Here is a 26,133-nt window from a genome sequence, read left to right as displayed (position 1 = left end):
ACTGCCTTTTATATTAAGCCAACACACAGGTAGGTAGCAGCAGCTGCTCAGTAACAATTATTTAATTGCATTTTTCTAACATTCTGGGTATACACTGTCAGAGCATCCTTTTAAAAAATTGACTCCACAGTGTTAAACCCCAGGAACTGAGTGAGTATATGCATCTAGGTTAATCTTAAGATTGAATATATTGGGATTTCCTTGGCGATCCAGAGGTTAAGACTCCACACTTCCACTGCAGGGGGTGAGGGTTCAATCCCTGGTTGGGGAGCTAAGATCCCACATGCTGCACAGCACGGCCAAAAAAACCAAGATTGAATATATTAATATCTATATAAGCACATAACATAGAAATCCAGATTTGTAAATCATAAATTAAAGAATAATTAAATATTCTTGACTTAGCATAAAACTTTACCCAAGACTCACTCTTTAGACATCAATCTTCTCTACTGGTTTTAGCATGATTCAGTTTGCTTTATTATCAAATTTTCTGATTACAGGAGCTATATGACCTGAGGGGTATACTTATAAATTTTTGTAAACTCTAGTCTGTTCCTAGTAACATACAGTTAAAGAATGGAGAAAAGCTACAGAAATTCCTCAAGTACTTAATCTCTGTTTAACCAACCACCTTATCTTTTTATGAGTTGCAAAACAGGATTTTCTTTTTTGCTTTTTTTTTCTTTCCCCAAATATTCTCTGGTAGTGAAACTACTGAGAAATGAAATTGCCCATGGAGGGAGGAAAATCCAACAAACTGATTCATCTAGATTGCTGTCTCTGTATAAAGAAACCAAAACGCTGAAACTCATTTTTTAAGTCGCTTTTTCAAGTAAAAGCTGATAAGTGGCGTTAACTCAGTTTCATTTTTGAGATCAGAAGGTCTCTAACCTAGGTTGCAAGGATGCCGCTCTTATCAGAAGTTTCAAGGGCCATGAAGTAGAAATGAGGGAATTTGAAAGTATCATCTTGGAAAAAAATCCCTGCCACTTAGAGGATCAAATCATTATAAATGAACATAGGCAATGTCTGAATTTTTTTAAGTCTTATTGAAAGGTGCTAAGTTTTAAAATAAGGCAGAAAAAAATAAAATAAAATAAGGCAGAGGGGTTGGATATTCAATTTTTACGCTGAAAGAGAAAAGTGATGCTCAAACACACAAAGGCTGCAGGGTTTGCAAACTCAATGCCTTTGGGGCTGGAAGGAAATGAAAGAAGGCATGGATGCCACCCTGGAGTATATTCCATTAAAAATGGATAGCTGGGCATGAACTTATATATACTACCGAGTGTAAAATAGACAGCTAGTGTGAAGCAACCGCATAGCACAGGGAGATCAGCTCGGTGCTTTGTGACCACCTAGAGGGGTGGGATAGGGAGGGTGGGAGGGAGACGCAAGAGGGAGGAGATATGGGGATATATGTATATGTATAGCTGATTCACTTTGTTATACAGTAAAAACTAACACACCATTGTAAAGCAATTATACTCCAATAAAGATGTAAAAAAAATGGATAGCTGCCACTCAGTTTAAGCCAACTGCACTTCCATGAAGGAACGTGGGCCCAATGTTGAAAATCTTCTGACTTTTCAATCAGATCGTTATGTAGAAACTTTCAAGTTTTAAATACTAAATGTTTTATTATAAAAATTTTATGGAAAAAAAAAATCCTGGTTAGGAACAGGGGGATCAAAAAATATCTATAAGCCACATGTAGGCAGGCAGCTTGTGACATGTGGACAAATCTTCCAAGTCCCAGTCTAGTTCTCATCTCATACTATTATACTTGGTATATATAACTTAAAACGCTTAGCATTCCCTAGGAGAGTCAGCGTTAGAAATATTAGCCACTCCGGGAAATAGACTTTGGACCTAGAAATGGTGTTTGGAGTGTTAATGGGAAAAGTGGGAAGAAAAGACATGGTGGGACTATACACACATCAGAAAGAAAACTAATACCTCCATTATCTTCTGTTGGGACTTACAAAGTTAAATGTTAGAATTCTTTTTATACCTACAACTTAAATGCTAGAATGGGCTGAGTTACAATGCAGCAGGGAAAACTGATCATTGGTTTCAGTGTGATTTCTGGATCCTGTTCGTAGGCATTAAGCTCTTTGGAAAATACCATCATAGCTCTGAAAAAAACTCAAGAAAAGCAACAAAGAAAATAACAATCACAAAGCACACCGACAACCAGGATTAAACATGCCAAATAGAAGAAGTGTTTTCTTTGGAAATGATGTGCTAGAATCAGTAGTCACCAAGGTTCGGTCAATAAAAATCAAAGTGAAATTTAACTGGCTATAGTCAAGTATCACTTTAAAAGTAAGTCAGCTTGACCAGTTCACTCTGAAAAAGAACAATGCTCCTTTTCCTTTGTCACTTGCGATCCAGACAAAATAAATACCTGATTTATCTGAGCAACATTTGTTAAAAAAATACAAAAGATCTATCATTTTTATATAACCTTAAAACTCTACCCAAACTGATATGTTCAGGTTTACCTAAACGTACACACAGATATATATTTTAAATTCCAGAAGTCGAGACACAAGCCCATAGGGGTGTGTGACCATCACGGGCTAAAAATTTAACTATGGCAGTTGCAGGACTCTCCGGGTCTCTGACCTACACTTAAAGCTGTCAGCTTTTAACACCCGTCCCATGAGGAAATCTTTGCCTTCTGCTCAAAATGGTTGACCAAAACTCACCACTGAACTAACAGAGATACGTTAACAGGACGCTTGGCACAAAAGGACTAAGAGAAATTGGGTCTTATAGAGTCTCTCAGGCTGTCAGTCATCTAGACACAAGTGAGTCAGCATCCACGGTGTTCAGAAGGTAGAGTTCAGGCTGAACTGTCAATCCCAGACGTAGGTACTGAGGACAAAAAAATGGAAAAGGGTTAGACTGATTTGCAAGTATTTAAATATTGAATTTGGCATTTAAGTACCTATAATCAGCATGTCAATGTAGGTCTTTTTTCAGTTCTATATAGACTTTCATTTCAGAAAAGAAATGGCTTACAGATACATGAATGGTTTATTGTATATAAAATAATTGCTAGGAGCCGAAATAGTTAAAGATTGAGATGGTACCGAATGCCCTCAGGAAAATTTGCACTTTGACTATCCTTGCGACACACTCTGCCTCAGGATGATTGTTTCTGATCAGGATATTAAGAGCAAACGCACTGCGAGCTTTTGTACTTTAATACCAAGTGTGTTAGAAATAAAATTCAGGGAATTTTCTGGCTGCCCAATGGTTAGGACTCCAGGCTTTTACTGCTGAGAGCGCAGGTTCAACCCCTGGTCGGGGAACTAAGATCCCACAAGCTGCCCAGCACGGCCAAAAAAAAAAGAAATAAAATTGCAAATAATCTAAATCCTGACCCTATTATCTGGGCCCTATTATCCTTTGGCACATGAGCAAAGCAAAACCTTTCATTAAAAAAAACAAAATGGCATGTACTAAGAGAAGAGATGAGCTACGGGTCCCAAACGTTTATCAGGCTAAATTAGAATCACTTCAGCTGCTTTTAAAACACATTGTCAGACCCACCCCTGGAGACCTGAATCCAGATGGTTTGTGTTGGCATCTGTGAAGTTGTATCTTACTTTTTCTCTCCTCCGAATTCACCATGGGACAATCACTGAGTCTCCTTTTAGCGCTACTGTTATTACTTGGGGTGTTAGGAATGTTGTTGCCCCTTGTCAACAACAAACTCTTTTTGGGCTATCAGTTGCCTCACCTGCATAGAGGCTGATCCTTTTGTTATAAGAATTAAATGAAATCATGAGTGCTCAGGATGCCGAATGCACACTATAAATTCATAGAAAGAAAATGTTTCTATTATATAGTGGAAAAGGAACTGGAGTTGGGGTCAAGCTCCAACTCTGCCCCTTCCTATGACCTTGAGCAAGTCATGTATCTTTCTGGAGCCTTATCCTACTTATTTGTAAAATGGGAATAAACGCTACATTTGAAAATGTCAAGTACGTTAATAAGCTATCTCATGTTAGTCTTCAGTAATTGCTGTGCCACACAGCATGCGGGATCTTAGTTCCCCAACCAGGGATAGAACCTGCGCCCCCTGCAATGGAAGTGCGGAGTCTTAACCACTGGACCACCAGGGAAGTTCCAGTCTTCAATAATTTTTTAACACATTACAAATTGCCCTGTATACCTCACAAGCTTGTGATGACTGTGTGAAGATGAAACCAAATGGAGCCCAAGATAAAACTATTCTCAACTAGTGGGCTAGGAAATTACTGAGTCACACTGGCCTTAGGGCAGAACAACGGGACTTCAGACTTCAGCTTGCTTACTCACTTTAAGGTCTTATGACTCAAGCTTTAGTAACCAAGAGCGATTGTCAGATAACACTGACAATTCACTGCAGTCTTTTCTCAAGTGAACTAAGGTGGTGGGCTTCTTCATTATGTAGAAAGCAAGGGTTGCATTTTTAGTCCCATGACCTCCAGGTTGTATCACTTAGATGACTTAGCAGAGAGCACTCCTTCATTGGAGAAGTTTGTCATATTGCTTGGAGGCACTAAGAAATGGGGTAAATTGCACAGGAATTGGCTAAACCTTTCAAGGGCAGAGAGGTATGCAAATGAATAAACTATTAGTCCTTAGTTATGGCTGGGGTAGGATCACAGAGGGCCCTGCCCATTTTCCACATCTACCTGAAAAAGCATTCAGGTACTTTTTAAAATTTAGCACAGGCCAAACAAAATTAGCCTACCAGCTGGCAGCTCTTGATCTAAACCATATTCTAGCACTCATCAGAGTATCAAGCAAAGTATCTTTGATATGTTGCTGTTCTTGGAGCTGCTGAACACCAAAGCCTGGGGTCTTAACTGCGCATGAAGTGTATACTATATATTATATAGCATGACTGGTAATGATGATGTGGGCTCTGGAATTAAGCTACTCAAGTTCAAATGCCAATTGCCCACTTTTTAGTGATGTATTATTTTACTTTTTGGTCTTTCAGTTGCCTTATCTATATAGAGGCTGATCCTCTTGTTATAAGAATTACATGAGATCGTATGAGTGCAAAGACCCCGGCTAGCACATAGCAGTGTGTTAGTCATTTTTAACATTCAAAAGCCAAGGTGCCAAGAGAAGGTGACACATTTGGATGCACTGGTCCTATCCAAGGAAGGAACAGAAAGCACTCCAGAGGGCAGAGCTAAAGGAAATAGCTCAGATCAGGATCTTCAAATTGTTATGCATCCGATTTTAGTTCTGAAATTAAATCCAAAGTAAAGAGTTCCCTGGTGGCCTAGTGGTTAGGATTCAGGGCTTTCACTGCCATGGGCCCGAGTGGAGCCACGCAGTGAGACCCCGTAAGCCACGCAGCAAGGCAAAAAAAAAAAAAAAATAAGATTTAAACAGAAACAAAGTTAGAAGGGAGAGCTAAATGAGGAAGGACAACATGGAGAACAAAATTGCCAGATAACTTCTATGGTGTTACTTACAGTATTCAGCTCCTGTAAGACAGACAGGGAAAGCTTGCAACAGAGAAAGGGAAAATGAAGTTCTAGTGACACCCTTGAAACAAATTAAGTGCTGACTTAGATTTTCCTGCCATGTGTTTGGTGACAAGGCTAGTAGTTTACTGTGTCTGGGCTCTGTCTTTGTTTCTATTAAACGGTGCCAATATTTCCATTTATATCAGGTCTGCCAAAATGCTTTCATTTTTAACCTAAACAATTTTGGTTTCTCTTTTCAAATACTCATACTTTTCAAATACTCATACTTTTTTTTTGGTAGCATATACAGAATATAAAAGACCTCAATGGTGAAACAAGACTACAGATAGAAAAATGTTCAGCTTAGAGCAGAAAAAGGCCAGATGACAATGTTTTTTCAACTTTAAATATGGTAATGATGTAACCTTTAGCAATGGCAAAACTATCTGACTAAATGGGTAATAGAAATTAGTGTTTGGTGTCTGCAATTCATCAAGTCTTCTGGGAACTAAACCTATGTTGAGCCTTGAACGACATAAATTTGAACTGCGTGAGTCCACTCATACATGGATTTTTTCCCCAGTGGTAAATACTACAGTACTACATGACCCCAGGCAGGTTGAATCTGAGAACGCGGAACCGCAGATTCGGAGGAACACTGGACATGAAGGGCCGACTATAAACATGAAAGCCCAACTATAAATTTTACACAGATTTTTTATTCCATGGAGGGTCAGTGCCCCAACCCCGGGTTGTCCAGAGATCAACTGTATTTCTCTCTCTCTTTTAAAGAGAAAAATCACTAACAGTGTGAGTTTAGTATGTCATTCCAGGTGGTAGTTGATGTTTCAGTATTTCAAAGTGGTTGACGCCCCATTAATAAAGTATTTTCAAAGTTAAAAAAATACCCAGGAAACCGAATTGGAAAAAGGAAAAGAAACTTTTTAATTACAAACCAAGTTTACATATTGTTGAATGATCACTAAAAACTTGCTGCAATCACTCCTAAAACCACTAGCAGGACCTCACAGGAGCCAAACTGCAGCTCTTTCCCATCCCTGTTAATTCCCAGTATGCTGTAGCAGCACAATTATTTCATGCCACATTTATGGAGAACAAGGACCAGTTTACATAAAATACAATTGTATATCCTTAAACATTCCACACAAACGTACTGCACATGCTGGCACTGGAAGACTTCAGTCCTAAACATTGTTTATTGTACCCAAAGTACTGGCTGACTATAAAGTACACTTTCTATCTGAAAGGATCAAATGGAATACAGTATGGGAGTGTTTTTAACACTGAATACTACTACACACACACAGATATAAAATGCCATTTAACTGGGAAGAAATTTTCCATCATTGCAAGTCATATATATAACTTTTCAAAGAAAACTAGCAGCTTTTACCTGGGCTTCTAAATATTTGTGAATCTGAGACTGACTGGACTCACCCAGACTGGGGTCAAAGGTAAATGTTACTGTAGTGTCTTTACGAAGAATTTCGTCAATGTGGCCCTCACCTACAGCTGCCAGACGAGAGCTTAAGATGTCAGTCCCCGATATCTTCAGTATGGTCTTATGTCAGTTTGGGGAATGATGGTAGGGGAGAGGGAGGGATATGAGGAAGGACAGTTAGGGAAATTTGTCTCTCATGATCCTGTGCTCTAACACTGGAGGGGCTGAGATAAAGGTAAGGTCAGTGAAACATAGTAGTTTACCCTTAATGCCATATAAAAGACAGTTCATTCAGTCTATGCTTTTAACTGTGTACAAAGTATCGGCAATAATGCCTTTAGGGGCTCAGGTGAACAGAGAACATCAATCAACAAGGACTCCAGAAGAAAAACACCAAAAATGAAAAGTCCTTCAATGCCATTCCCATTACTGTTCTCTCCAAGTCAGTGGCTATAAAAGACTTGATTATTTATCTCCATCAGACAAATGTGATTTTGTTTGAGATAATCACATAGTCTCAGGCTCCACATGTAAAAATGTCAGAAGTGGCTGAAGAGCAGCAGCTGCATGCTGAAGGGACCCATCTCCTCTGATTCCAGAGCTCCACCATCTGGTCTCAAAGTTTTTCCCTCTGAGGGAATGGCTGAAGAGAGGTAGCCCAGCACAACCCTGCTGAGAGAACTTTGTAACCATAGTGATACCTAAGGACTTGCTGAGAGCAAGCGAGCTTTGCAACCGTTAGATCCAGAGCTCCCGAGATTGCCTTGCAAGTCGTCTTGGGCATGCTTCAGAAAAAGGTGACGATTCTGGTAGAAGGTGGCTTTTAGGAATAAAACAGATGGCTCTTCTTCTTTCAAGTTTTTCTCCTCACCCCAAAGTCTCATGAGAACATCAGTGCATAAGCGCTACCATCTCTTTCTATCACTACCCTCCTGAAGGAGGAAGGTGAAGGTTTCATGACTCTAAGTGCTCAAGAAGAAATACCGTCAGGAAAGCTTGGTACTAACATGAAAGTTATTAAAATTAGGACTCCCAAGAAAATTTCGATAAGCTTTCAGTCTCTGAGGAAAATCATCGAAGTGATTTTCAAATGAGATGAGTAACCACCACCTACAGGTGAGTTTTGCTATCTGTCCATTTACCATCTTCTTTATGCTTTCTCACCCCTCTTAACATCCAGAGAAATTTAAAGTGAAAATAAGTTAAGAGAATCCTGAACCTGATAGAGGTAGATATCTCGTAATTTTATATTTCAAATGGATCAAACCACTCTAGTTGAGATTTTATTTTTTTATAATTAAAACAATTCAAAGCGTATGCATAAGGAAAGTATTTCTCAGCCTTTTAAAATCCATTATCTTTTGATAAACAAAACTTGCATACCCATTCTGTAATTTGTATCATGAAAAATTTACTGCATTTTCCAAATATGTTTTTTTAACATATAGTCAGTCTTGTTAAGAATCATGCATAGGGCTTCCCTGGCGGCGCAGAGGTTGAGAGTCCGCCTGCCGATGCAGGGGACACGGGTTCATGCCCCGGTCCGGGAAGATACCACATGCCATGGAGCGGCTAGGCCCGTGAGCCACGGCTGCTGAGCCTGCGCGTCCGGAGGCTGTGCTCGCAATGGGAGAGGCTACAATAGTGATAGGCCCGCGTACCGCAAAAAAAAAAAAAAAAAGAATCATGCATAGATGATAATCTCTCAAAACGATAAAACAAGCTGGCCCTTGGGCAGTTAAAGAGTTTAGTGTTGTTTGAGAGCAGCAGATGTCAGCTTTTCAAGGACCCTACCTAATCCAGTTCCCAGGTTAGGAGGTCAGGAAGAAAAATAATGGCTTCTTTCAAACACATATGCAAAAGCCTTTCCCAACAAACAGTTGAGTCCGAAATGCAGTCTGTGCAACAGCACATACTTTTGGCTATGTTCACACAGTAAACCATAGCAACACACTGGCTCTGATGGCTACCTGCGGAAGACAGACAGACTGACCCAGTGTTTATTTAGTACAGCCACTGGTGGCTCCTTCGGTCAGCAGGACTTTAGAGGTGCTTACCGTGTGCCCACAGTCCAGGAAGGACATGCCCAGTGCAATCAAACATTGCCAACCCTGAAAGAGAAAATACAGTCATCATTCACCGACCTCTCTGAAGAGCCTCTTACCCATGACTGCCCACATTGCACTGCTCAGATACAAACCTCTTTTGCCATACTATTTTCAATACTGAGTTCCCTCTGTTCCTACTGCTTTGTGTTTGGTTTGTTTCTTTTAGCTGACTGGGAGAGTTCCCTGAAGACCACTTTTCTTCAGTCCTACCCCATTCCTCACGATAGGGGGAATGACTGATTGGCTAATACAACTGCTATAGTCTCCTGAGCTGCTCTATAAGTATACGTTTTTGAGCTAAACAGTAGTAATTCACTCTAGAATCAGCCCTAAGCCTTAAAAATGGGTCTTCAGGGACTTCCCTGGTGGTACAGTGGTTGAGAATCCGCCTGCAAATGCAGGGGACACGGGTTCGATCCCTGGTCCGGGAAGATCCCACATGTCGTGGAGCAACTAAGCCCGTGCACCACAACTACTGAGTCTGCGCTCTAGAGCCCAGGAGCCACAACTACTGAGCCCTCATACCACAGCTACTGAAGCCTGCACACCTAGAGCCCGTGCTCCACAACAAGAGAAGCCACCACAATGAGAAGCCTGCGCACCACGACGGAGAGTAGCCACCGCTCGCCACAACTAGAGACAGCCTGCGCATAGCAACGAAGACCCAATGCAGCCATATACAAACAAACAAATAAATAAATTTATTTTTAAAAATGGGTCTTCAACAATCTCAATAGTCTCAGGCTGACTGAGAACTCGGCACCTTCATAACCAATTTGCACGAAGGAAGGATTCCCTTAAGTTCTATAGCAAATTTTTAAAACAGTTTCTGTCAAGGACATACTCAGTTACTTGGGTTTCCTTGGAATAAGTCCCTATATTATGGTCAGCATAATCTTAGAGTGCCCATGGTTTACTGGGGAGGAAAAAAGAAGGGATATATCCATCCAGGGCATAATTTTTCAATATTCACTAAAATGATTTTCTCAATCAAGTACATAACCTGTAGCAGACATTGGCATGGGGACTAGGTAAGTGTTATAAAGATGAGCAGTGGGTTTCCACCCTCCATCCCTGCTATTCTCTGTAGCAGACATGGTATGAAGTCTGCTGTCCCTAATCCTCAACTCCTGTGTTTTTCAGAGAAACCTGTGTAGAATAGGGAGGTGGATTTGTTGTCGCTATAGCTGCTTTTCATTAACATAAGTAATGTTACAGAAGATGTGGAAAATAGAGAAAAGAATATATCCATAATCCCACCAGCCTAAGACAACAACTATTACGATTTTTACATAATTTACTCTGGACTTTTGAAAATTTTTTTGATTACCTAGGTATATACAATTTTGCATTCCTTTTCTATGTAGCTATATTTTATAACCATCACTTTAAAATAACTCTAGAATAACTCAATGAGAGAATATCACTATTTAATTATGTCCTTATTGGATAGCTATTAAGTAGTAGAGCTGGGCAGGGCTGTGAACCCACATGTGCTGCTCTCCAAAGATTTGAAATCACACTCCACAGCTCCCTTCTCCAATCCCATCTCGTACCACTCTCTACTTTCTACACTGCTGATCTTCTTTTAGTTCTTCAAACATACTACACTCTCTTGTTAGGAATTATTAAGAATGGAAACCAGACAGAAGTGACAGAAATAGAAAAATGATAGCTCTTAGGAACCAAGGTAGATTTTATGGTTAAAAATATTGTTTAATCACAGCTGGTTTAACGACTCTTTCAGGTCCTTTCATTTCTGAGTGCTAGCCACACCTCGACCACCCTGATACCTATATGCCCCTGCCCCCTCCCAAATGGACTTACCAAGTAAAACACAAAGCTCAGATAAGCTATGCTGACCACAGCAGCCACCACATACAATGTCACATGCCCTAGGTCCTGGACATAAACCACGACAAAGTACATGTTGATGGAACAGACGATAAGGACCAAGATACCGCCTGCGATCCTCCAGCCTCTGTAAAAAGAAACAGCACAATTATTGGTGGAATAGCCCAACCTGTCCACAAACATAAAAAGATACTGTGTCTTTTGGGGTACACAGGACAGGAGTTAAGAGGCATTTCAAAATGAACTGAAAAGTGGTTCTTAGGTTAAATGAGCCTAATCTGTTACATAATGATAGTTACATAATGATAGGGAGAAAGAGGGGAAAAAAACACTATCAGGGCTTCCCTGGTGGTGCAGTGGTTGAGAGTCCACCTGCCGATGCAGGAGACACGGGTTCGTGCCCCGGTCCAGGAGGATCCCACGTGCCGCGGAGCGGCTGGGCCCGTGAGCCATGGCCACTGAGCCTGCGCATCCGGAGCCTGTGCTCCGCAACGGGAGAGGCCACAACAGTGAGAGGCCCGTGTACCAAAAAAAAAAAAACACTATCAAATAATCCCTATTATTAAAGTCCCTGAAAATGCAAAAAGTCATGAGTCCCTAGAGATGTAACAAGTCATTTCAAATAAACCGTGTCCTTTAAAGATGTATATAAAAGGTATTAGCTTATGCCCTTCGCATCAAGATCATTTAACACGGAATTAAGGGGCTTTAAACTTAAGTGGCTGAAGCTAAAGAGTTAAAGCCCTAAAAGCCGAAAAATTTCCCCCAGAAATGAAAACTGTGCTTGCCCTCCTTCGTTACATTCACAGTCTCCATTTTCTAAGTCAAAGACCGAGGGGGCAGCTTTAGCAATCACCTCTCAAAGCATATAGTTCCCCTATGACTTATTTTCTCACTGGCCTGTTTGATGAAGATACCCTTCCCCCATATATATTTGGGGAACTAAAAGAAGTACACTCACAGTCCATTGGCAAATTCACTCATTACCGGCCGCAAGCTCGTAAACGTGAGGATGGGTATGAGAGCAAAGGGAAGCTGGAAAAGAAAAAACTAAGATCAGATAGGGCCACTGGGGGTCCTTGTATCACCCCAGAGAGTAGCACTGTTAGCAAAAGGGAAACACAGACCCTGTCTCATCTACTCCATGAGAAATTATTCCTATCATTCCAACATGCTGGAGCATTATGTGGAAATCTGTAGAGGTGTCATTAACCTAGCATCAATTATGATCATAGTGTCTTGTACACAGTGTCAGATACAAAATTTGTATCTGCCTTGTCTTCTTAATCTCCACAAAATCTAGCAGTGTCCTATACGTTATTTAATGTTTGCTTGGATTAACGAACAATAGTTTTGTGTTCTATGTGTGATTATAGCTTATAATTCCCATTCAAAAAAAAAACCAAGCTTAAAAACCCAGCCCTTTCTAAAAGCCTTTTAGATGCCAGGGATTTCATATGCATTTGCTATAGACCAAGACTGTGCCTCTTTCTTCCTCTGAATTTTCCCCAGCACGCAGCACTAGGCTTGGTAACTAAGGGCAATACAAAATGCTGCCTGACTCAATGGGATGTGAGTTTCCCCAGCTCCCTCCTCACTTGTAAGCTCTGAAGAACATTCAGGAAGTCATTCATCCCTGTCAGATGCTCTACATCTTGGAAGACGGCAACAAGCAGAGTGGGGATGATGGCAATGGAGCGGGTCAGAATCACTCGGGCGAAGCGTGACCACTTTAGGTTCAGGAATCCCTAGAAGGAAACACAGAAGCAGGATGAATGTCTGGAATAGGACACAGGAAAAGGTCTGGGGAGGTTCAGGAAGACCTTAGATACATGGGATTAAGAAGTAACAAAAGGGCAATGTCCTCTTCCTCTAGTCTATCCCAGTCCAAACAGCAGGTACCTCCATGACAAACTGGCCAGAGTAGGTTCCTGTCATGGTGGAGCTCTGTCCTGCAGCCAGGATCCCCACTGCCCAGATGTAGAGTGCAGCAGGCCCGAAGTAACACCCCAGCACGACACCCTGGGGGAGGCAAGGGAGAAAGATATGTTTGTGTCAAAGACCACCTGAGACAACACTCCAAACAGCACTCCTCTGCGACATTTCTCCCTCTTCCTGGCTACGCACCTACCTATACCAAGTGCTGTGCTGGGCACTGTAACAGAAGCTAGACTTAGGTCCTGACCTCATTCTAGAGGCTTTCAACCTAAATTCTGCTGGAGGGACCTTTATTTCTCCTCAGCCTAGTCCCTTCTCTTCTCTAGGCTCCTAAAGCCTTTATCCTCAACCTATATCTTAACTATTAAAAAAAAAAAAAGTCCACAACACTTCCCAAATTAAATTCCTTAACACCCTATTCTGCAAGATGGTAACAGGAATGAAGAGAGAGCTCAAATAAATTTTGCAAATGCTACATACTATATATTCTACTCGTGGAGGTTCACAATGTAACCAGCATAAAAGGGACAGAGAGGCCCCAGTAAAGACCACCACTTTACTTGGAACACTTTCTTTTCTTCTTTTGGCCGCCCCATGCGGCTTACGGGATCTTAGTTCCCTGAACAGGGATTGAAGCCAGGCCCTCGGCAGTGAGAGCACGGAGTCCTGACCACTGGACCACCAGGACCACCAGGGAATTCCCAGGAACACTTTCTTTAGTCACCCCAATTAACGTCCTATAGAACAATATACTATGAACACAAGTTTGGGAATTGCTGATACAATTCATCTTTTCAGCTGATCTTCTATTCCCTTCCACGTAACCCAAAAGGCTTGTCCAGCATCTGGACCTCTGAAAAAAACACACTCCGGAGAAGATATGCTGAGCTCTGAAGTGAACCCACAGAAAAGACCAGATACTATGCTAAGAATATTGATTCAGGAGCGAAGATCAGAAATCTGAATAGGTTTACCCCTTTGTAGATGTCCACAGCCAGTGTTGAGTTATCGTCAGGAAAAAGGTGAGTATGGGGGCTGCTGATACTTCTACAGGCTTCAACCTGGAACCAAAGCAGTTGAGGAACAACTTTTACTTCTGAGGCCAGCACCCAGACAAGAAGCCCTCTCCTACAGATTATACACAGGTCACCCAAGAGATGGATGCTGGAGGCAAGACACTGGACACAGGTTGTGATAAGGGCAGAGACGGGCTGCAGTGTCACTTGAGGTCTTCCTCCGTAATCTTTCTACACCCCCATGCCTTCAAAAACATTTACTGAGTTAGAGTGTGCATGGTAATACACGAATGCGGGGTCATTTTAAATGATGACAGGAGGCGAGGGCCCTTAAGGGGGCTTCAGATATGATAGGACACCCAGAATAGGGAGTCCTTAGTCAAAGCAGAGCCAGGAGTCAGAGGTCCTATAGATAAGAAAGTAGTGATCAAAACTAGATAGGCAATCAGGAATCAAGATGACAGAGAATTCGAAAGGACAAGACAGTCTATGTAGCCACAGTTTCTGTTTTCTGTTTGTTGGCTCCGCCCAACCTGTCACCACCAAATGGCAGAACTGGCAAGTGGCTAGTAGTTGGGTAGCAGGAAACAAAAGGGGATGACAAAGAGTCAAACAGGCGTGAAGCCACTAATAATAGCATGAGGCAATCTTTGTCTGAGGCAAGCTCCCTTCCCTGTCAAAAGCTTGGGAAGATGGGTCTAGGCTTGGTCACAGCCCCCAGACTGTAACCCACGACTAGTGCAGTGGTTTAGGGAGCAGCATTCAGGCTTGAGATCTATTTCCCCTGAGCTCTAAGTCACTGTCACCTTTTCCTACCCCAATCCAGCCTCCTCTTTACCCTAACATTCACTACCACCCAGGACCCTGGCTTACTCACCACCTGCTCGTTGGTTTTCTCAAAAAATGCTTCAGCAAAGACTGAGACGACAAAGACGTTGATGATAAAGGAAACAAAAAGAGCAATGCAGGATTCAATGAAAAAGTACTTATTGGCTTCCCGAACTTCCTCCTTATTGGCTCGGTCTACCTGTCTGGACTAGAGAGATAACAGCAACGGTCATTTTTTTGACTAGTTGGAACAAGTTTCCTTGTAATATTTCATGAGTTTGGAGTCAGCTGAAAGACCTAGAGGGCAAACAACTAACCACATGAAATGTGAGACTCCGCCTACATCCTGGTTCACTGAGTAAGAACTCCATGACCCTTTGATGATACCACACATCCCCAAACGGAAAAGTGACCGAGTGACTGCTGAGCTCTCAGTTACTGTGGCTGCAAGAGCCACTGACCTGGGCTTCCCTGGTGGCACAGTGGTTGAGAGTCTGCCTGCCAATGCAGGGGACACAGGTTCGTGCCCCAGTCCGGGAAGATCCCACATGCCGCGGAGCGGCTGGGCCCGTGAGCCATGGCCGCTGAGCCTGCGCTCCGCAATGGGAGAGGCCACAACAGTGAGAGGCCCGCGTACCGCAAAAAAAAAACAAAAAAACACTGACCTACAAAAACAACCTGATTTCAGACCTAAGGGGCAGATAACCTTAATTACAAAGGTCTCTGAAATCGCCCAGCAAACTATTGTGTTGGACTGACTGGTAAAAGCCAGGTTGGGCTCTTTCCTCCTGACCTCCACGAGGCCACTCAGGCTTTTGAGATTTAAACACAAGAGACACGGTGCACCTTCAGACCTTTTAAGAAGGACTTTAGTCCCTTCTTTATGGGGTCAGTTATCTCTGGTCACCTTGGTGATTAAAACAGAGTCCAAGTGTGTGGAGTCCAACTGTGGAAAAACATCTTGCTCCTTCGGGGCTCTAACAGTTGTAAACTAAGTGTGTGTCCCTTGCAACCAAAGGAAAAGATCCCATGAACTACACAGGCCACTGAGATATGGGTTTTGCTTACCTTGACTAAAGCAGAATGCAGGTACATGTTGTGTGGCATGATAACAGCACCCACGATGCCCACAGCCTGCTCGATCTGTGGGGTACGACAGCCTGAACAGGATGGCAGGAACATGCCTTTGAGGACCTGGATCTGGCTGGGTTTCACTGTAACATACTACATACCAACCGAACAGCTATTAGCCTTTACTGGAATATGAGACCAGGGCAGTAACACAGTGCTAGGGAACACTCTGCAACCTTTACTCCTTAAACCCCTTCATCAACAGCTACATAGGAAATGAGGAATACAGAACCATCCAAAAAAACCAAGCAGTACAAGGTCAGAGAATTTAGGACTGGGGTATCCAGATATTTCCCATCATATTTTAGATAAACAAAATAGATGTGTAGAGAATGTAATTAATACTCTAAAGAAATAAAATGGCTACTAAGGGCCTTATTGATATTAGCTTCACAGTAACTCCTGTGAGACACACCCAAGAATAGAGAGTCAATTCTTGATTACCCACGCTAATCATGCTCCTGTGTTCACCTATGTATGTAAAAATCACTTATGTTTGCCACTAGCGTCTGCTGAGACTCATTCAGAGACACTTCTCATACACACTTTTTCCTGGTTTGGCATTTCTCTTGGAAGCCTTAGACCAAGCTGTATCATCTACTCAGAGTAGATGCATTTTTAAAAGTTTGCTAAGCCAGGAACTTCCCTGGTGGCACAGTGGTTAAGAATCCGCCTGCCAATGCAGGGGACACGGGTGCGAGCACTGGTCCAGGAAGATCCTACCTGCCGTGGAGCAACTAAGCCTATGCGCCACAACTACTGAGCCCGCATGCCACGACTACTGAAGCCCATGTGCCTAGAGCCCGTGCTCTGCAACAAGAGAAGCCACCACAGTAAGAAGCCCGCGCACCGCAATGAAGAGTAGCCCCTGCTCGCCGCAACTAGAGAAAGCCCATGTGCAGCAACGAAGATCCAACGCAGCCATAAATAAATTAATTAAAAAAAAAAAGTTTAGCTAGGTCAATAAGCAGAAATCAGTTTATAACAATTGGATATAGAAAGGTGCTATTACTGTAGGTGCATATAACAGTAGGGTTAGGGTTAACCCAATGGAGTATCTGGGTTGGGGGACAAACCGGGAAACATGCACTGTATCCCCCATAGTTCATTAACTGCTGCATTACAGAGAAAGTCCAAGCTGCAGTTATTATCAACCAGGATGAACAAAAACAGAATCCCTCTAAGGTAACAGCCAAGAATAACCCTGCAATCCCTTCCTTAACCCTCTCCAAGGCTGTTCTGTTGTTGGGATGGCCAACTTGGAACCAGGGAGTCTAGTCTGGAAAGTCCTGGAAATTCTAATCATTTTTGACCTAGGAGTCCCTGCAGGCCTTCCTGGACACTAGTCTTTGCTACCTCTTATTCCTTCCAAATTTGCTCAGGACTGAATTTGGCTTTTTGTTAACAAATACTGTCTTTTATAATAAAAAGGAAAAAAAATTGTTTTAAAAAGCTAATGAACAGCCTGTAACACTTGCCTCGTATCCAAATGTGAGGGCCATAATAGTGATGAGAAAACCAAAAAATGCTTCTAGCTTCCGTAAGCCTAAGGGAGAAAATGCAGCAGTGAGCTCACAGAAGGCAGACTCCCCCATCAGCCATGTGATGGAAAGCAGCTCCTTTGACTGACCCCTCCCTTCCCACTCTGCTTACCATATTTGTCCAAAAAGAGAAATACAAAGGTATCTGCAATGGTGATAAGAACTCCACCCCATAGCGGGACCCTAGGTCAGAGATAAGAAATGGAGATTAAAGGAAAGAAAAGAAACATTGAGAAACACTCTCTTCCCAACAGCTCTCCAGCTATACAACACTTGGAGGAGCAAGGACTTAGGGAAAAGGGAACAGTGGCAGGAGGCCAGGCACAGCACCAAGTAAAGTAACTCATTCATTCAACTTTGTCTACTATTTCAGACAACCAGGATACAAAGCTGAAAAGTATGGGTCTTATCTCTCAAGCTCACTTGTCTAGTGGGATAAACTGACATACAAATTAATTGTAATACCCACTGCCACACCCTGGATAATAAAGGGTGTGTTGGGTCTCATGACCCAACATAAGAACATGGAAGATACAGAACCTACATTTGCCAAGAGAGAAGAAGGTGGTTCCAGAAAGGTTCCACAGAAAAAGTATTGATACTTGAGTTGAATCTTGAAAATTGAAAATGAGTTGGGTTTTTGTTTTTACACTTGCTTGGAAGTCTAGCAAAACATTGATTACTTTCTAGAGAAAAACCCCCTCACCTTCCTGCAGAGAGGAGATTGATGGCAATGGCGGAGCCAATAACTTCTTGCATATCTGAGCCAACGATAGCCAACTCCACCATCAGCCACAGGATAATTCGTGGAACCTAAACACCAAACAGCAGAAAGATATGGTTCTAATTAATCATTTCTAAGAACTTTCCCCCATAGTTTGGAATTCACATTTTGGCACTGATCCATAAAGAGTCCTTTAAAAGCTTTCGGTCTAGAGATAAAGTACCAGAACTCAGCTCCACTTGGCCCCTTGCTGGAGAAGACCAGACTGCTTCTATGTGGCAGAGCCTGTGAGTCAAGGTCAGGGCAGCGGCTGACTCCAATTTTTTTCTCATTCCTTTCCACTTGACAGAAGAATGGAATTTCCATCCATTATTTCCACTTAATTTTTTGCCTGAAAACAATCCTAAAAGTCTTAGGGGAAAATGAGGATGCTAAGATGGTCAAAATATTGTTCAGGAGAGAACAGAAATGCTGCAGAAGAAAATATCTATCCTGACCATAGCTGAAGAGACAAAACAAGCATGAAAAGGTTAGAGTCATCCTTAATGTAGTAATGCACAAGCAAGTAAAAAAGACAAATATGCAAAGGGACTCGGGGCAAAGTGGTTGGAATTGGGTGTCCTATAACAAAATCTGGGAATTAATCTGGTCAAATAATCCAGCAGAAAGCAATTAAGTAGTGCTGGCTCACTGAGGCCAGGGAAAAAAAAAAAAAACACCTCCAGGTACCTACTACCCAAAAAATATGTCACAAAAAACAACTGCTAAGATACATGAAGAAAGAGAAGCTAAAAGAAATTATAAATTATCAAGGGGTTTTTTTGTTTTGTTTTGTTTTTTTGAGAAGCATATAAGAAAAAGAAAAAGAAAGAAAAAAAAAAAAAACCAGGTAAGGATACTTTCTCACAGCCAGGAAAGGAGATTAAACATTTAGGACAAACAGGTAGATGAGTACTTATCTAAAGATCAGGCCAGTTTAAAGCTGTCTTCCAGACATTGGGTCCATCCATTCCTGCCTTAGGTAGCAGCAAGAAAGGTTCAAAATATCCAGAAGGAAACTACAGAGGACAGTGTAAACTCCAGGGTCAAGGTAACTGAAAAATCATTATTAACAAATCCAAAGATCCTGTGTAATATAATTTGCAGCAAAAGGAAAAAACTCACTTTCTTCAAATTTATGGCAAAGACAAACAAAAAAGAAAATATGCATAATGCAAAGCGATGGAGTACTATGGATGTATGAATGAAAGTGCTTAGACAGAATACCCCTGCCCCTTTGTGAACTGGGCACTGCTAGGTACCAAAAGGCAGAGTGCAAGGTAAATGTTTACTCAGAATTTTTCTAAGGAAACTTTCTGGGAAATGTGAATCTCATGTTAGATTTTGAAGGAGCACAGAAACATGGGTCAGCCGCGAGAGGGGCTATAGAATTTCCCTTGGGATTCCCAGTCCTCAGGGCCACGGATCCCTACATCCTCCCCTATTTCAGTATACAAGGGGGCCAGCACAGGTTGCCAGACACAGAGTCACCTATGATATGAGTAACAGACAAACACTGCTCACCCTGGGATACTGACGGTGACACATTTCAGCAAGATGCAGCCCAGTGACCACTCCCAGTCTAGCTGCAAGGCGCTGGAGCAGGAGCCCCACGATGGTGGCCATCAGAAGAACCCAGAGCAACTAGAGAAGAACAAAATCCCACCATTACACTCATTAGATAACTGGGATTTTTTTGTTTGGTTGTTTGGCAATGTGAATGGGAAACACTACGTTCAGGAAAGAGCCCCGGTCAGGAATCAAATGACCTGAGTTCTGCATCATGTTCTGCACAGAACCTGCTAGGTCACCTTGCACCTTTCTGAGCCTTAGTTTCTCCCATCTGCAGTTTCTCCTGTGTTCAAGGAAACTATGTGGGTAAAATAAAATAAAAAACCATCTATGTGGATAAAATAAAATTTAAAAACAGATGGAAAAGTACTTTTTGCTGAAGTGTCACAGCCAATCAAGTATCAGCATGTAGCCGCTGAGGTTCATATCCAACAGAAAGAGTAGAGGAAAAGGATGTGGTGTGCTATGTGTGTTTAAACGGGAAAGGGGTAGGACTCGATGTTCACCTTAAATCCAGCCACTGCTCCAGACTGCAAATCAGATTCAATGTTTCCTGGGTCCAGGTAGGCAATGCTCATAAGAAATCCCGGTCCCGTGAAAGCCCAGAGTTTACGAAAGCTAAAACAAGAGTACTGTACAAGAGAGGAAAACAGGTCAAAATGATTATCACCTCCAAACTGCTGATCTATTTTATCTATTATTTTGTCACATATAAAGCAGCAATATTAGCTTCGTAAGAACATTTAGGAAGTTGGATACTGGGTGTGCCCAAGTTTCACGTCCATCTTATTCACTTCTCATCAATAAGCTGGCCACCTCTCTGTCCAAGTAAGAGGCCTTCTCTTACCTGCTCTTTCCAACAGCCTTTCATTCTAAAACCCAAGCAATAATATCAGTACCTCTGTGCACAACCACTACCCAAATAGGACAAAAGGCACTGTAAAAAAGGGAACATGGAATTCATACTTTCTTGGTGAAAAAATGCTCACTAGTCCAACTTGGCAACGGGTTTTTCAAGGCCCTCAGTTTCCTTATCAGTTTCTGTTTACCCTGATTACAAAAATTCAGTCTTCAGAGACTGCGTGCCAGAATTAGACCTGAAGCTGTTGGTCTGGAGTTGTCCAGCAGACTTGCCACTCATAGGTTGTCCCTAGATAATAATGTTTTCCTCCAAGGACCTGTCACTAACCTCCTCCTGAGGAATGGCGATCTTCTCATCAAAGTACGTGGTGAAAGCGTCCTCTGAGTGCCCCCCGGGGGACTGTGGAAGAGAGGAGTTACTGTAGGCAGGGTTGATGGCCCCAAGACTGGCAGAATCCCCGTGGTCTCCAGAAGCATCTTCTAAATTAACAGGTTTGAGAAGAAATGAATTAAAGTGAACAAAATACACTAACAGCTCATCCTTAGAAATGCTGATATTAAATCTTTTTAATACCTAAATGCACAAGATGAACCTGACTCTCTCAATTTCTAGTACTTTATTTTTATTTATATTTTTAATAAATTAATTTTTGAATAGGCAATATGTTCACATGGCTGAAAATTTGAGAAGTACAAAAACGCTTATGATAAAAAAGCTCCCTCTCACCCCTGTGCCCGTCACTCAGCTCTACATCAGTTTTCAGCATGAATCCCACAATGGTTTCCCCCTACTTTCACACTTCTATCCCCATTTGCCAATTTTTAGAACCATTTCATTTTCTTCTAAAAACAGTGATGTCTAGGGCTCAATGTATTGAATAACATCCCCAGACTAGTCCCACTGGTAACCTAAAATCCTAACTTTTAGAAGGAAATAGGTCAGTCTAGTGGGACCCTCCCCTCTCTCCTCCTCCCTGCCCCCCATTATTTGGTTAGGACTTACTCAAAGAATCATCCTTGGCCATTATACCTCCATCAGGCTTCTCCAAAAATGTGTAAATTGCAAACTCCTGCCACATTTCAGGCTAAAATCTGAAGCTGCAGGGAAACCACCAAACAGGAACCCTCCTGACTAAGGCCTGCAGCGAAGAGCTTGGGAGGGAGGTATCACCCTCCTGATAGGAGGGCTCATCTCAGATTAATCGTCAGTGTTTCCTTAAATCCTACACTTTGCAGTTAATTTTAAAAGCAGGGAGGGGGAGGGTCTGGGAGAAAAGGGCTAATACAAAGCCCAGTTTGCTGTAGCCTTCAAATGGCTATTTTTAACCACAAAGCTCTAATCTCAAGGTTTCCAAGAAACCTTTGCAACATCCAATCAGAAAAACAAAAGCTTTCTTTCTATAGGGAACTGATCCACTTCACCTTAAGTGGCCCTGATCTGAGGAGGAAATGTACAGAAAAGGAATGGAAATTCTAAAGGAGAAATTTAGAATCAGGAAGAATTAGTCAAAGCACGTAAGAAGTCTCATTAAATACACTATTAGGTGCTGGCTCAGTATTTTACTGTTCCATGCATATCTGAAGCGCCATGAGCAGACAAAGCACTCTAGAGGTTTTATGCCAGGTCTGCAAATAATACTGCCTTTACAAGCATTACTGCTATAGAAACCAAACTTGTAGCTAATCTTGGCTCATCTCAAAACTGGAAGTAAGATATGAGGCAAGTCTCTGTGGTTATAAATCCATTTTCATTTACAGCCTAAGTTACCAGGTGGTGACCTCTGAATGGAGCAGGTCTCCATGATGATATTGTTGGCTGGGGGAGAGGAGGTGGGGACAATTTTTGTTGGAACGGAAGACAAGAAGGACAATATGGTAAATTTCTGTTACTGGCTTAAGCCTAATTCCAAATAAAAATTAGACAATAACACAAAGCTGTAAATTACCATCTGGCATCTTCTGCTCAGGACCCAACACCATGGTGGATACCTGAGTGTCTGAGTTCTTAGAGTAAGATTCTGGAAAGGAGAAAAGAGAGGGAGAGGAATTAGCAAGAACAAACTAAAACCAACAAGTTCAGAACCAGCATTCTGTTACTCTGTATGACTGAACCCTTACAATGTTAAAAGAATAATTGTTCTATTGAATTAGATAACCTTGAAAATAATTACAGTTTTCAGAATATGATTAAGAGATATTTAATAAAAAATGTAAAAGTCTTAATCATGTTTTTGCTGGCAAGACTTCAAAACCAAACTGAAGCAAAAGGTATTTCAGGGAAGTGGGCAAATAGTTTTTAATAAGCATCTACAGAGAGGCTGCTAGGCAATTACCCAGTCTCTGCCTCCAGATTAACCCAAATATTTAAAAGACTGACCCCCCCCCCCATTTTGATGAGTTTTTAAGGACAGAGATCTATAACTCTCTTTGATCTAACTAACAATTTAAGCTCATGTTTCAATTTTCTGGAACAGGGGAAGGGGAAGCACCTCACCAGCACACTGGTAGTACAAGTAGAGGGTCACTATTTCCCAGCCTCACATTTCCCTGAAGAGAGACTTCAGCTGTAAGGTTTCAGGTCTCATTCCCCAACACTTCAACAACTGGGAGAAGAAACTAATGAGAGCTGAGGCACCAGGAGGACAAGGCAGCATGCCTGCACTTCTCTCCCTCAGCAATAAGCAGCCTGAGGCGGGGCTGGCGTAAGGGGGTATCCCAGATGTCCAGCATCCTATTGGGTTAAGTTTAACTGGGGGGCAGGGGGATATTAGTAAGCCCATTGGGCCACAGATCTATGGCATATTCTCCAGTCAACCCCACCAATAAGGCTGATTTTGTAAAATTTTGATCTACTGATTAAGGAATCTATTTCTCAGTTGATTCCAAATTTAGAAAGGGAAAGGTAAGCAGTATTAATTGTTAACTGCCCCCCCTTAGATTCCAATAACAACTATCCTACTGAAAAAGTGATGAAGCCTCCCCTTAGCTAACTTTTACTAATTAAATAATCTTTTCCCACTATTGTACCTTTATTGCCCCTATTTGAACAGTGCTCTACTTTCTTTGATAGTCTATCGACATATTCTATACATATTTTGCAAAATTACAGAATTAAGACCTGAAGGGGGTTTTAGGTTTCATCTATCTTCTGGAATGTAAAACATATCACCACTTGCTAATTTGGAAAACATAATCTTTCATGTCTATAGTCACCAATATCAAGTATCTTGTTATAATGAACAATAGTAACGTCCTTCCTATCAGAGTTTGAGCCACCAGATGGTTTCGCCAACAGATCCCAAAACTACTGACTAAATCCAACCCCTCTTTCAGCCAGTTACAATAGCACCTCACCTAAATGGGATTTACACATCCGACCACTCAGTAGCGGTGCCACTTGGATTCCAATCACAGCACAGCTCCTAGGCCCCACTCAGAGCCTTTTTACTTTTATTTTACATATCATTCTAAGAAGCCAGGATAACACACAATAAACTGGAAACCACAAATCAGATCTGGGACTATGGCTCTTACAGGGAAAGTCTTGGGCTATTTGATATGAGGCAACTTCCTTATACTTCAATCAGCTCTGAGAACATTATTATGAAGAATATTACTGGGAGGACTTCCCTGGTGGTCCAATGGTTAAGACTACACCCTCCCAACGCAGCGGGCCTGTGTTCGATCCCTGGTCAGGGAACTAGATCTCGCATGCCGCAACTAAAAGATCCCACATGCTGCAATGAAGATCCCGCGTGCTGCAACTAAGACCCGGCATAGCCAAATAAATAAATAAATATTTTAAAATATATATATATTATTGGGAATTCCCTGGTGGTCCAATGGTTAGGACTCCGTGCTTTCACTGCCAAGGGTGCAAGTTCGATCCCTGGTCAGGGAACTAAGATCCCACAAGCCACACAGAGCACCATCCTCCCCCGGTCCCCGCCAAAAAAAAGAATATTATTATTGGGAGTTCTCTGGTGGCCTAGTGGTTAGGATTCTAGGCTTTCACTGCTGTGGCCCGGGTTCAACCCCTGGTTGGGGAACTGAGATCCTGTAAGCTGCACATTGCAGCCAATAAATAAATTAATTAATTAAAATAGGAAGAAGTGCAAAAAAGCATTAACAGTGGTTATTTTTTAAAAGAATACTAACATTATATTATTATTAAGAATAACTCAAGTTTCTAATTGCAGCCCTACTCACGAAGAACCGATTCAATTAGATTACTTTTGTACTGATGACTGATATCCTGTTTCAGAAGGCACAGAAGTGTTTAACACATGTGAGTAAGATTCCTATCCAAAACAGGCCTTTAAAACTTATATTTAAAAAGCAAGGGGCTTCCCTGGTGGCACAGTGGTTGAGAGTCCGCCTGCCAATGCAGGGGACACGGTTCGTGCCCCGGTCCGGGAAGATCCCACGTGCCGCAGAGCAACTAAGCCCATGTGCCACAACTAATGAGCCCGCACTCTAGAGCCCGCGAGCCACAGCTACTGAGCCCGCATGCCACAACTACTGAAGCCCACGTGCCTAGAGCCCGTGCTCCACAACAAGAGATGCCACCGCAATGAGAAGCCTGCGCGCTGCAACAAAGTGTAGCCCCCGCTCGCCACAACTGGAGAACGCCCGCGTGCAGCAACGAAGACCCAACGCAGCCATAAATAAATAAATAAATAATTTCTTTTTTTTAAAAAAACAAATTGAGATAGTAGTGTGTTTTTCCCCAAGTCTGAAATGTGAAAAGGTGTTAAATAATTTTAAACAGAAATATCTCAAGATAAAATTTTTAATAATTACTATTACTATTTTAAGTGATTACTCCCATAATTACTTATAGAGCCGATAAAATACAAGAAGTCTGGTTTTCTCTGTGAAGTCTCAGAAATATATTATTCCAAGAGAGGAAATGATTCTAGATTCCAACATTTTTTTTTTTTTTTTGGCAGCACCTCTCGGTTTGCGGGATCTTAGTTCCCTGACCAGTGATCAAACCAGGGCCCCGGCACTGAAAGCACCGAGTCCTAACCACTAGGCCGCCAGGGAATTCCCTAGATTCCAACTTTCTCATCAAAACATTGAGTCAACAAACTATAAACTCCACTGTTTATAGTGTCTAGAGAATATAACTAGGGCAGGGAATAGAGGGTCAGTATGCTTGGTGTGCTGCACAGTATTTAAGTCTCCATGAAAATTTAACACCCATAAGGAAGCAGTAAGTTAAGAGTAAGACAGTTTTGCTCTCTAGGACCATACCACCAGGTCATTTCAGTCATTTAATTACGCTAAGTAAAAGATCGGGCTGACCCGGTGGAGCAGTGGTTAAGAATCCACCTGCCAGTGCAGGGGACACGGGTTCGAGCCCTGGTCCGGGAAGATCCCACATGCTACGGAGCAGCTAAGCCCGTGCGCCACAACTACTGAGCCTGCGCTCTTGAGCCCTCAAGCCACAGCTACTGAGCTTGAGTGCCACAACTACTGAAGCCCGTGCGCCTAGAGCCCATGCTCCGCAACAGAAGCCACCACAATGAGAAGCCCGCACACAGCAACGAAGAGTAGCCCCTGCT

General features: G+C 42.1%; 1 protein-coding gene across 9 annotated transcripts in view; it reads right to left on the bottom strand.

Annotated features, from left to right (window-relative positions):
- Window positions 1-1,655: 1,655 nt before the first annotated feature.
- Window positions 1,656-26,133, bottom strand: part of SLC11A2 (solute carrier family 11 member 2) — a 51,758-nt gene continuing 27,280 nt past the window's right edge. For 4 of the 9 annotated variants that reach the window (XM_079936756.1, XM_079936757.1, XM_079936755.1 and 1 more), the window contains exons 2-17: window positions 22,510-22,581; window positions 20,892-21,043; window positions 20,209-20,334; window positions 19,655-19,774; window positions 18,074-18,180; window positions 17,480-17,550; window positions 17,305-17,372; window positions 15,764-15,919; window positions 14,745-14,903; window positions 13,826-13,912; window positions 12,816-12,935; window positions 12,512-12,661; window positions 11,875-11,948; window positions 10,887-11,040; window positions 9,009-9,062; window positions 6,411-7,623 (exon numbers count right to left, since the gene is read on the bottom strand). In XM_079936756.1, the coding sequence (XP_079792882.1) occupies window positions 7,459-7,623; window positions 9,009-9,062; window positions 10,887-11,040; window positions 11,875-11,948; window positions 12,512-12,661; window positions 12,816-12,935; window positions 13,826-13,912; window positions 14,745-14,903; window positions 15,764-15,919; window positions 17,305-17,372; window positions 17,480-17,550; window positions 18,074-18,180; window positions 19,655-19,774; window positions 20,209-20,334; window positions 20,892-21,043; window positions 22,510-22,543 (1,797 nt within the window). In that variant the 5' untranslated portion in view covers window positions 22,544-22,581 and the 3' untranslated portion in view covers window positions 6,411-7,458. The other 5 variants (XM_079936761.1, XM_079936760.1, XM_079936759.1 and 2 more) reach the window with 5 other exon arrangements.

This window comes from Stenella coeruleoalba, assembly GCF_951394435.1.
Source record: "Stenella coeruleoalba genome assembly, chromosome: 11".
Lineage (NCBI taxonomy): Eukaryota > Metazoa > Chordata > Mammalia > Artiodactyla > Delphinidae > Stenella > Stenella coeruleoalba.
The sequence above is the reverse complement of the archived record's forward strand: the minus strand, read 5'-3'. Positions and strand labels throughout refer to the sequence as shown.